General features: G+C 45.5%; 1 protein-coding gene across 1 annotated transcript; it reads left to right on the forward strand.

Moving 5' to 3' along the window:
* The first annotated feature begins 279 nt into the window (after positions 1 to 279).
* On the forward strand, positions 280 to 8,236 carry LOC122922872 (oocyte zinc finger protein XlCOF6.1-like). Its single transcript, XM_044273626.1, has 2 exons — positions 280 to 332; positions 6,641 to 8,236. Exons 1-2 carry the CDS (start codon positions 299 to 301, stop codon positions 7,831 to 7,833), a joined length of 1,227 nt encoding a protein of 408 aa, XP_044129561.1. The 5' UTR covers positions 280 to 298; the 3' UTR covers positions 7,834 to 8,236.
* The last annotated feature ends 4,717 nt before the right edge of the window (positions 8,237 to 12,953 follow it).

A 12,953-nucleotide genomic window follows, 5' to 3' on the forward strand; every position in this document is an offset into this window, starting at 1 on the left:
TCCAGGAGTCAGGAGGGCGGAGCAGGACCCCTCACCCCATCACAGAGCCTCCCCCTCACCCCCTGATACATGAGCAGAAGATCCTAGAACTCACCCACAAGATGATGGAGCTGCTGACTGGAGAGGTGACACTGCTGGAAATGCTGGGAAATTCTCCAGTAACAGCACTGGAGGGGTCTGGGTGATGACGGTGTCATTGTGTTGTCAGGTTCCTATAAGGTGTCAGGACGTCACTGTCTATTTCTCCATGGAGGAGTGGGAGTATATAGAAGGACACAAGGACCTGTACAAGGAGGCCATGATGGAGGAGCACCAGCCTCTTATATCACAAGGTAAGAGCCGTCATGTGCAGTGTATACACGTGTGTGCAGTGACAGGTAATGGAGGAGCACCAGCCTCTTATATCACAAGGTAAGATCCGTCATGTGCAGTGTATACACGTGTGTGCAGTGACATGTAATGGAGGAGCACCGGCCTCTTATATCACAAGGTAAGAGCCGTCATGTGCAGTGTATACACGTGTGTGCAGTGACATGTAATGGAGGAGCACCAGCCTCTTATATCACAAGGTAAGAGCCATCATGTGCAGTGTATACACGTGTGTGCAGTGACATGTAATGGAGGAGCACCAGCCTCTTATATCACAAGGTAAGACCCGTCATGTGCAGTGTATACACGTGTGTGCAGTGACATGTAATGGAGGAGCACCAGCCTCTTATATCACAAGGTAAGACCTGTCATGTACAGTGTATACACGTGTGTGCAGTGACATGTAATGGAGGAGCACCAGCCTCTTATATCACAGGGTAAGAGCCGTCATGTGCAGTGTATACACGTGTGTGCAGTGACATGTAATGGAGGAGCACCAGCCTCTTATATCACAGGGTAAGAGCCGTCCTGTGCAGTGTATACACGTGTGTGCAGTGACATGTAATGGAGGATCACCAGCCTCTTATATCACAGGGTAAGAGCCGTCCTGTGCAGTGTATACACGTGTGTGCAGTGATATACAGGTGTCTTTTCCCCTCTTTATAAGGGGGAACCCTATTTTTTTATTGTCATCTCTATGGGTTTGATCAGGTCGGGGGATAGGAGAAGATGTACAGGACGTCTGTGGCTTCCTGGATGTGGGGGGAGGGGATGGAAAGCAAGTTAATAGAGGTCTGGACAGGAGTGGTCGGGGGGAGGGGGATCTGTGCTTCCACCTTCCTCTTCAGTTCACACCGAAGTAAATCCTTGTAATAATCCATTTGAATGAAGAGCAGAATTTACCGGAGAGAAGTTTTCTAGGATTTACTAAAGAATTTTTAATAAAATAAAAAGTGTCCATATACAATAAATTACCCTCGGCCAATGTTGGCGAGTCTGGCCGACTATCTGATGTGTATGGGGGGGGCTCCTGACTGTAGCCAAAATAGATTATGTGAGGGGAAAGAAGGTTCAGGCATATGGCATTCAGCATGCCCATTCCTTTCTGCCGCTAGTGGTGTCCGGCAGCAGCTCACGGCTCTATCCCAATACTGACCCCAGAGTATTTGTACGAGAAGCTGGACGAAGAGCTGCCAGTAGAAAAAGGGTCAATCCCACCACTGTTGAAGGTGTACGGCTGCCTTAGGCCTCATTCAAAACGTGGATTCTCCTCCGTGTGCGATCCGTGTGTAGAGTGGACTGTGTGGTACAAGTCACAGACCGAGGGGCCCTGCCGAGAAACTCAGGACATGTCTCCTGCACTGCCAGAAGCTTAGATACACACGGAGCTCAGAGTCTCCTGCCTCCACACACTGCACTGCCAGGAGCTTAGATACACACAGAGCTCAGAGTTTTCCCATCAGTGCAGCTTTATGAGGGTCTCAGTTTTGTGGGATGAGTTATACTTTGTCTCAGCCTCATTATCGGAGACATGGGACTCACTGATTAACCTTTATTTCTCTTTTTTTTGGAGGCATCATGAAAAAAAACAGCAATACGAGCCTTCTCCTGAATGAGCCACCAAAGATGGACAGGAAGGAGATCAGCAGAAGAATATTAGACCTCACCTTGGAGATCATCTCCCTGCTGAGCGGAGAGGTAAACTTTTCTAGATTTCTCTCCTCTTTATTGTATTCTGTAACAAGTCAGACATCGGGAAGGAGAATCCATCATAGGAAGTGATAGGAAGAGTCCAGGGTCCTGGAGAACGGCCTCCAGACCTTCCAAGTGATGGAGAACCTGGAGATCAGCCCCAATATGGTGAGTGATGTGTCATGTGACCAGTGACCAATAGTCATGTTGTAGGAGCCATGAGGAGGTAAGTAGGCACGTTGTACCAGGAGGAGAGGGCTGGAGGAGAGCACATGGCCCCTGAAGGGTTTATTCCCTAAGTGTCTCTCTCCATCCACAGGAGTACATAATAGTGAAGAAGACATCGGGGGACTGTGTGACTCCCATCATCCATCTCCAGAAGTCAGGAGGGCGGAGCAGGACCCCTCACCCCATCACACAGCCTCCCCCTCACCCCCTGATACATGAGCAGCAGATCCTAGAACTCACCCACAAGATGATGGAGCTGCTGACTGGAGAGGTGACACTGCTGGGAATGCTGGGAAATTCTCCAGTAACAGCACTGGAGGGGTCTGGGTGATGACGGTGTCATTGTGTTGTCAGGTTCCTATAAGGTGTCAGGACGTCACTGTCTATTTCTCCATGGAGGAGTGGGAGTATATAGAAGGACACAAGGATCTGTACAAGGAGGCCATGATGGAGGAGGACCAGCCTCTTATATCACAGGGTAAGAGCCGTCATGTGCAGTATATACACGTGTGTGCAGTGACATGTAATGGAGGAGCACCAGCCTCTTATATCACAAGGTAAGAGCCGTCATGTGCAGTGTATACACGTGTGTGCAGTGACATGTAATGGAGGAGCACCAGCTTCTTATATCACAGGGTAAGAGCCATCATGTGCAGTGTATACAGTGGCGGAAATAATTATTTGACCCCTCACTGATTTTGTAAGTTTGTCCAATGACAAAGAAATGAAAAGTCTCAGAACAGTATCATTTCAATGGTAGGTTTATTGTAACAGTGGCAGATAGCACATCAAAAGGAAAATCGAAAAAATAACTTTAAATAAAAGATAGCAACTGATTTGCATTTCATTGAGTGAAATAAGTATTTGAACCCCTACCAACCATTAAGAGTTCTGGCTCCCACAGAGTGGTTAGACACTTCTACTCAATTAGTCACCCTCATTAAGGACACCTGTCTTAACTAGTCACCTGTATAAAAGACACCTGTCCACAGAATCAATCAATCAAGCAGACTCCAAACTCTCCAACATGGGAAAGACCAAAGAGCTGTCCAAGGATGTCAGAGACAAAATTGTAGACCTGCACAAGGCTGGAATGGGCTACAAAACCATTAGCAAGAAGCTGGGAGAGAAGGTGACAACTGTTGGTGCGATTGTTCGAAAATGGAAGGAGCACAAAATGACCATCAATCGACCTCGCTCTGGGGCTCCACGCAAGATCTCACCTCGTGGGGTGTCAATGGTTCTGAGAAAGGTGAAAAAGCATCCTAGAACTACACGGGAGGAGTTAGTTAATGACCTCAAATTAGCAGGGACCACAGTCACCAAGAAAACCATTGGAAACACATTACACCGCAATGGATTAAAATCCTGCAGGGCTCGCAAGGTCCCCCTGCTCAGGAAGGCACATGTGCAGGCCCGTCTGAAGTTTGCCAATGAACACCTGAATGATTCAGAGAGTGACTGGGAGAAGGTGCTGTGGTCTGATGAGACCAAAATAGAGCTCTTTGGCATTAACTCAACTCGCTGTGTTTGGAGGAAGAAAAATGCTGCCTATGACCCCCAAAACACCGTCCCCACCGTCAAGCATGGGGGTGGAAACATTTTGCTTTGGGGGTGTTTTTCTGCTAAGGGCACAGGACAACTTATTCGCATAAACGGGAAAATGGACGGAGCCATGTATCGTGAAATCCTGAGCGACAAACTCCTTCCCTCTGCCAGGAAACTGAAAATGGGTCGTGGATGGGTGTTCCAGCATGACAATGACCCAAAACATACAGCAAAGGCAACAAAGGAGTGGCTCAAGAAGAAGCACATTAAGGTCATGGAGTGGCCTAGTCAGTCTCCGGACCTTAATCCAATCGAAAACCTATGGAGGGAGCTCAAGCTCAGAGTTGCACAGAGACAGCCTCGAAACCTTAGGGATTTAGAGATGATCTGCAAAGAGGAGTGGACCAACATTCCTCCTAAAATGTGCGCAAACTTGGTCATCAATTACAAGAAACGTTTGACCTCTGTGCTTGCAAACAAGGGTTTTTCCACCAAGTATTAAGTCTTTTTTTGTTAGAGGGTTCAAATACTTATTTCACTCAATGAAATGCAAATCAGTTGCTATCTTTTATTTAAAGTTATTTTTTCGATTTTCCTTTTGATGTGCTATCTGCCACTGTTACAATAAACCTACCATTGAAATGATACTGTTCTGAGACTTTTCATTTCTTTGTCATTGGACAAACTTACAAAATCAGTGAGGGGTCAAATAATTATTTCAGCCACTGTACATGTGTGTGCAGTGACATGTAATGGAGGAGCACCAGCCTCTTATATCACAAGGTAAGGCCCGTCATGTGCAATGTATACACGTGTGTGCAGTGACATGTAATGGAGGAGCACCAGCCTCTTATATCACAAGGTAAGGCCCGTCATGTGCAGTGTATACATGTGTGTGCAGTGACATGTAATGGAGGAGCACCAGCCTCTTATATCACAAGGTAAGAGCCGTCATGTGCAGTGTATACACGTGTGTGCAGTGACATGTAATGGAGGAGCACCAGCCTCTTATATCACAAGGTAAGACCCGTCATGTGCAGTGTATACACGTGTGTGCAGTGACATGTAATGGAGGAGCACCAGCCTCTTATATCACAAGGTAAGGCCCGTCATGTGCAGTGTATACATGTGTGTGCAGTGACATGTAATGGAGGAGCACCAGCCTCTTATATCACAAGGTAAGGCCCGTCATGTGCAGTGTATACATGTGTGTGCAGTGACATGTAATGGAGGAGCACCAGCCTCTTATATCACAAGGTAAGGCCCGTCATGTGCAATGTATACACGTGTGTGCAGTGACATGTAATGGAGGAGCACCAGCCTCTTATATCACAAGGTAAGACCCGTCATGTGCAGTGTATACACGTGTGTGCAGTGACATGTAATGGAGGAGCACCAGCCTCTTATATCACAAGGTAAGGCCCGTCATGTGCAGTGTATACATGTGTGTGCAGTGACATGTAATGGAGGAGCACCAGTCTCTTATATCACAAGGTAAGTCCCGTCATGTGCAGTGTATACACGTGTGTGCAGTGACATGTAATGGAGGAGCACCAGCCTCTTATATCACAAGGTAAGGCCCGTCATGTGCAGTGACATGTAAAGGAGGAGCCTCCAGTCAGTATCTGGTGTGGCCACCGTTTGCCTCACGAAGTGCAACACATCTCCGTGGCATAGAGTTGATCAGGTTGTTGATTGTGGCCTGTGGAATGTTGGTCCACTCCTCTGCAATAGCTGTGTGAAGTTGCAGAATATTGGCAGGAACTGGAACACGCTGTCGTATACGCCGATCCAGAGCATCCCAAACATGCTCAGTGGGTGACATGCCAGGTGACTATGCTGGCCATGCAAGAACTGGGATGTTTTCAGCTTCCAGGAATTGTGTACAGATCCTTGCAATGTGGGGCCGTGCATTATCATGCTGCACCATGAGGTGATGGTCGTGGATGAATGGCACAACAATGGGCCTCAGGATCTTGTCTCCGTATCTCTGTGCAATCAAAATGCCATCAATAAAATGCACCTGTGTTTGTTGTCCATAATATACGCCTGCCCATACCATAACCCCACCGCCGCCATGGGCCACTCGATCAACAACGTTGACTTCAGTAAACCGTTCACCCACACGACGCTACACACACTGTCTGCCATCACGGAACTCATCTGTGAACAGAACGCCTCTCCAACGTGCCAGATGCCATCAAATGTGAGCATTTGCCCACTCAAGTCAGTTAAGACAACGAACTGCAGTCAGGTCCAGACCCTGATGAGGATGACGAGCATGCAGGCTGGTGTGGTTACATGTGTTCTGCGGTTGTGAGGCCGGTTTGATACTACCACCTTTGGAGGCGGCTTATGGTAGAGAAATGAACATTCATTGCACGGGCAACAGCTCTGGTAGACATTCCTGCAGTTAGCATGCCAATTGCATGCTCCCTCAAACGTTGCGACTTCTGTGGTATTGTGCTTTATCAAACTGCACCTTTCAGAGTGGCCTCCTATTGTGGGAAGTCTAAGGCACACCTGTGCAATGTTCATGTTGTCTAATCGGCACCTTGATATGCCACACCTGTGAGGTGGGATGGATTATCTCGGCAAAGGATAAGTGCTCACTAACACAGATTTTTGAACAATATTTGAGAGTAACGGGTCTTTTGTGTCTGTAGAAAATGTTTCAGATCTTTGAGTTCACCTCATGCAAAATGGGAGCAAAACCGAAAGTGTTGCGTTTATATTTTTGTTCAGTGTATAATACTCTATACTTTGGGAAAAATAACACACATTTACATTTTTATCTTAACAGAAAATCCCAGTAAGAATACTGAAAATGTCATGGTACCACTAGACAATGAAAATATCATGCAGCGCTCATCAGGGGATAACTTCATGATCCTTAATGTACATCCAGGACTTCACAGTACATCCTATAATCCTTCTAATCATGAGGAACCTTCTCCTGACCGATCACAGATTGTTACAAGTGCTGGTCAGAAAGGGGGTGAAAGATTTCAGCGTGGTAAAGAGTTGACAGAAAACTTAGGTCTTTCTACACACAAAATAATTAACACACAAGAGAATCCATACTCCTGCTCAGAATGTGGGAAATGTTTCATTAGTAAAGCAAAACTTGGTTATCATGAGAGAATTCACACAGGGGAGAAACCATATTCATGTTCAGAATGTGGGAAGTGCTTCATAGATAAATCGAGTCTTGTTAGACATGAGAGATGTCACACAGGAGTGAAACCATATTCATGTTCAGAATGTGGGAAATGTTTTACATGGAACTCAACTCTTGTTGCACATGAGAGACGTCACAGAGGAGAGAAGCCGTATTCATGTTCAGAATGTGGGAAATGTTTTACACGAAAATCAGATCTTGTTACACACGAGAGAAGTCACACAGGAGAGAAGCCGTATTCATGTTCAGAATGTGGAAAATGTTTTACTCAGAAACCAAGTCTTGTTGCACATCAGAAACGTCACACAGGAGAGAAACCATATTCATGTTCAGTATGTGGGAAATGTTTTACACATAAATCAGATCTTGTTACACATGAGAAACGTCATACAGGAGTGAAACCATATTTATGTTCAATATGTGGAAAGTGTTTTACTCATAAATCAAGTTTTGTTGCACATGAGAGAATTCACACTGGAGAGCAGCCATATGCATGTTCAGAATGTGGGAAATGTTTTACACAAAAGTCTGATCGTGTTACACATCAAAGAATTCACACAGGAGAAAAGCCATATTCATGTTCAGAATGTGGGAAATGTTTTACACGGAAATCAAATCTTGTTGCACATCAGAAATTTCACAAAGGAGAGAAGCCATATTCTTGCTTACATTGTGAGAAGAGGTTTACATATAAATCAAATTTTGTTAAACATGAGAGAACTCACACAGGAGAGAAGCCGTACTCATGTTCAGAATGTGGGAAATGTTTTACAGAGAAGTCAAAACTTGTTAGACATGAGAAAAGTCACACATGAGAGAAACTATTTCCCCATATTTAGCATATGTCGTTATTAGTGGATCTCAAACAGCCAATAGGACGGTTTCGTTTTGATGAAATATTCCCGCCTCCCTTGTTTACTTCCAGAGCAGTGAAGATGAATTGTCCCCATGAACCTTACTTATCACTGTATTCACACCTCCTCCCACACTGCGGTAGAGTCCAGAGTGACATGGGGAGGAGTAACGACGCTCCATGTAATGGTTTTATAATGTATGCGGACATATTAATGTTTTATCTTTATTCAAACAGTATCACTGACAGACATTGGGCCAGATTTATCATGACTCTGACAGCTCACTCTACTTTCATATATGGCTAAAGTCAGTTTTAGCCAAGTCAGATTTATGATCGGCCCTTTAAGACTGTAATAAATGTGGTTTGACAGTAGCAGTTTATCCGTCAGTAAGCTGCTTTACAAAAGTCGCACATCTTTACGAAAAAGTTTTTATGAAAAAGTCGCATGTTCTATTAAAAAGTCTCATAAGATAAGCATGGTCCTCACTGGAGTGAGATTGCGACTTTTTAAATAGTCCCAATAGTAAATCTGTCTAGAGATTCATTTACATAAGAAAACACCCCCCCCCCCCCTTCAGAAAACTGGCGAGCATAGTGCAGAGCATAGTGCGCATTTTTAGCGTTTGGGACTTTTTGGGGACTTTTTCACTCCATTATTCTGACCTGAGCTAATGATAAATCTGGCCCATTGTCTTTTTGTCTCATATTATACTTTCTACTTGTGCGGTGACATTCATTGCTCCTACAGACTAACCCTCCTGTGTGGCGTGTTTCCCCGGTGGCACTACTGTGGGGCTGTACATTCTGCGGGGGTGAGCGGACTGCACATCAAGTGCTGCCTGCTGTAGCGGCCTTCAACTGATTATTTTGTTTGATTTACTTTTACGGCATTCACTGTGGTAAAATATATTAGATTCCTCTCTAGTTATCATCGTTATCACTATTATGGTAGTATGTAACGGGTATCGCTAGAGAAGCTGTCTGCATATGTAACCACTCTACAAGCTAATTTGTATGCCATTCCAATGTATTTCCTAATATGTGCATATTCATTCCTATTCAGGGGGGAACGCACTCTCCTTAGATAGAGAGCACCTTAAGCAGTGTGAGGAGACTTATAGGCCATACATACTCCTCTGGAATTCTGGGAGGGAAGTGATGCAAATGAGCTCTTAAAGGGTTTCTACCACCAGATTTTGAGATTTTTCGCTGACTGACACTAGCGATCTGCACTACCTAACAGTACTCTTGTATCACCTTTTGTCTGCTGCCATTAAGCTTAAAAACATACTTTTATTGATATGCAAATGAGCCTTTAGGTGCTATGGGGGCGTCTTTTCAGCACCTAGAGGCTCCGTCTACTCACTATTTCTGCCGCCCACCGCGTCCCTCCAGCCCACCCCACTCCTCTTGATTGACAGCCAACCTCGCTCCATCTCTTCACTGCGCCGAATACAGAAGCACACGGCGTAGGTGCTGGAATTCGAGACGGAGCCTGTAGGTACTAAAAAAAACGCCCCCATAGCACCTAGAGGCTCATTTGCATATCAATAAAAGTATGTTTTTAAGCTTAACGGCAGCAGACAAAGGTGATACAAGAGCACTGTTGTAGTAGTAGTGCAGACACTAGCAGATCGCTAGTGTCAGTCAGCGAAAAATCTCAAAATCTGGTGGTAGAAACCCTTTAACAAGCTCTGCCTCTAATGCCACCAGATGTAAGGCAGCTCTCCTATAAGTCAATGTTCAGCTCTTAAAATAAGCCTTGAGACATGACTTGGATATTAAATAAGCCGGCACCTCATCTGCAGACAGCTGTTTCGGGTTGATTGCACCTCATCAGTGCAGAGATCACCCCGAAACAGCTGTCTGCAGATGAGGTGCTGGCTTATTTAATATCCAAGTCATGTCTTAAGAGCTGAACATTGACTTATAGGATAGCTGCCTTACATCTGGTGACATTAGAGGCAGAGCTTGTTAAGAGCTCATTTGCATCCCTTCCTATTCATTCCTATGTTATGTTTAAATGTAATAACCTGGTCTACCACTTGGCGGCAGCAACACAACTGGCAGTGCTGGAAATCAAAAATCACAGAATAAAGTGGCCATAATGGGAGGAAATGCTCAACCCCAAACACTGTAGCGTGTTTATAACCGGGGGAGCAGATCCTCCGCATGTGATCCGTTGCTAACGGCAATCCCCAGCAAAAATGCATACAATGGAGGATGCCGGCAGTGGACAATATGCACCACAAAAACATTCTGCATAAGATGAAATAATGTGTGGATGAAAATATAAGAATACATAAATCACTGAAAAATGGAACACCACAATAATATGCGACTGACCATACTGGGTAGACCCTCATGTTAAAAGCTGAGACTTTAGCCAATATATTCCAGTCAGGAACATATCGGAGCCCTGTGTACACCGTCAAGGTCTCTCAGTGTGGCGTGGGTCCTACCGCTAAACTACCTATCGTGTGTGAACACAGTCTGATAGGTGCTAAGGACCGACTCGCAGCCAAGCTCCTACATACCTCCATAGTAAGATCACTAATACAATGAGTCGCATATTATTGTGCACCTTTTTTCAGTGATTTATAGAGTCTGGAAAACCCCTTCCAGCCTCTAAGTTAGAGGAGGAGTTAGCTTAGTTGAGTCAGTCTAGTTTCCCCCCTGCTGGGAGAAGGAAGCAAGGGCTGGGGCATGTCGCCCTGTGCCCTGCCTAAAGTCAATCTAGCTTTCCCCCTCCTGGGGAGAGGCACTGTCTGGTCGCTTACCTTACAACTCGAGGTGAAGCAATTGGTTGCATTCCCCTCCTGGGTTCGCATTACCTCCCATCCAAGCTGAGCCAAAGCTTGAGGTACTCTAAACGAGAACAGAAAGTCTTAGGATTGCCTATAGCAAGAGCCTAACTGTAACTGACATAGCTGAGCTGAGAGAGCTACAGAGATAATACAACAGACACGTGTTTGTGAGCATAGTAAAAGTTTGCCTGCCAGAAGTGTTTTGCTAATACCTGCTGGAGACAAAGATAATTCAAGTTACTGGAAGCCGTTTGGATTACAATTTTACTGCAAGTAAAAGCCAACTGTTCAACGTTTATTCAAGTTTGGACTCAACTTTATTTCTTCACCATCCAAGTTAACCCCTTCCCTTTGCACTTGCTTTGGACCACCACATCTGGGATTCCAACCATCACCAAAGGTAGGAGCACCGTGACAAAGTGCATCCATTATCTCCAGGGATTTTGGGGCCTATTCTATACCACTGTGGTCTATCCTATCTTTTGCACATTCCATCATACAAAGGGAGCCTTGCATTCACGCTGCTTAACCGCAGCTGGCGTCACGTACACTTACTCTAAAAGAGCGACATATTTTATAGAAACCTCTAGAGGGGTAAGGGAATTCCCCAAGTGTGCCCCAGTGGTTCTGGAGTATCACACATATTGTATTGTACAGATAGGACATGGACTGGAGGGACAGTGATACTGGTAAATGTCTCGCTCAGGGCATCAATAAACGGCCTCATTTGGCACATAGAGGTGATTGGATGGACAAGCGCTCATCTTCTCACTGGTTTCCTTTAAAAAAAGAAAGATATGTGACAGTCAGACAGCGAGTATGCTTTCTGATTGATGGAGGAGAGGGGAAAGGTAACATGCACAGAAGTCCACTTAACCCTCCCTCAGGGTCATGTACAGTCACACAGGGAACAGAACCTGTTTCCCTCCTCCTGCAGTCTGTCAACTTCCCCGCTGTCCTCCTTGCTGGCTGAGATCTCAGCAGCTGAAGGGGTCAGAGCTGCTTGGAACATGGTGTCTGGCAGCGGGTTATAGAGCAGGAGGAGCCGAGCAGATTTTATGGGAAAAAATTCAGTATAACTTTATTTAATTTATACATTTAAATTCCTGCTCATTCTGGGATTTGATGCCAAGGAGGAGGTCCTATCAGTCATTGACATCCTTCCCAGTATAAGGAGGAGGTCCTATCAGTGACTGACAACATTCCCTGTATAAGGATAAGGTCCTATTAGTGATTTACACCCTTCCCTCTATAAGGAGAAGGTCCTATCAGTGACTGACATCCTTCCCTCTATAAGGAGGAGGTCCTATCAGTGATTGACATCCTTCCCTCTATAAGGAGGAGGTCCTATCAGTGACTGACAGCCTTCCCTCTATAAGGAGGAGGTCCTATCAGTGATTGACAACATTCCCTGTATAAGAGGAGGTCCTATCAGTGATTGACAACATTCCCTCTATAAGGAGGCGGTCCTATCAGTGACTGACAACATTCCCTCTATAAGGAGGAGGTCCTATCAGTGACTGACATCCTTCCCTCTATAAGGAGGAGGTCCTATCAGTGATTGACAACATTCCCTCTATAAGGAGGAGGTCCTATCAGTGACTGACATCCTTCCCTCTATGAGGAGGAGGTCCTATCAGTGACTGACAGCCTTCCCTCTATAAGGAGGAGGTCCTATCAGTGACTGACATCCTTCCCTCTATGAGGAGGAGGTCCTATCAGTGACTGACAGCCTTCCCTCTATAAGGAGAAGGTCCTATCAGTGACTGACAGCCTTCCCTGTATAAGAAGAGGTCCTATCAGTGACTGACAGCCTTCCCTCTATAAGGAGGAGATCCCATAAGTGACTGACATCCTTCCCTCTATGAGGAGGAGGTCCTATCAGTGACTGACAGCCTTCCCTCTATAAGGAGGAGGTCCTATCAGTGATTGACAACATTCCCTGTATAAGAGGAGGTCCTATCAGTGATTGACAACATTCCCTCTATAAGGAGAAGGTCCTATCAGTGACTGACATCCTTCCCTCTATAAGGAGGAGGTCCTATCAGTGACTGACAACATTCCCTGTATAAGAGGAGGTCCTATCAGTGACTGACATCCTTCCCTCTATAAGGAGGAGGTCCTATCAGTGATTGACATCCTTCCCTCTATAAGGAGGAAGTCCCATCAGTGACTGACAACATTCCCTGTATAAGGAGGAGATCCTATCAGTGACTGACAGCCTTCCCTCTATAAGGAGGCGGTCCTATCAGTGACTGACAACATTCCCTGT

This window comes from Bufo gargarizans, unplaced genomic scaffold (genome assembly GCF_014858855.1).
Source record: "Bufo gargarizans isolate SCDJY-AF-19 unplaced genomic scaffold, ASM1485885v1 original_scaffold_1010_pilon, whole genome shotgun sequence".
Taxonomy (NCBI): domain Eukaryota; kingdom Metazoa; phylum Chordata; class Amphibia; order Anura; family Bufonidae; genus Bufo; species Bufo gargarizans.

What these genes read in the sequence shown, in the direction of transcription:
- LOC122922872 (XM_044273626.1), top strand. Translation starts at nt 299, where the DNA reads ATGATGGAGGAGCACCAGCCTCTTATATCACAAG. An exon ending in CCAGCCTCTTATATCACAAG is followed by an intron (nt 333 to 6,640) that starts GTAAGAGCCGTC and finishes TTATCTTAACAG; the next exon opens with AAAATCCCAGTAAGAATACT.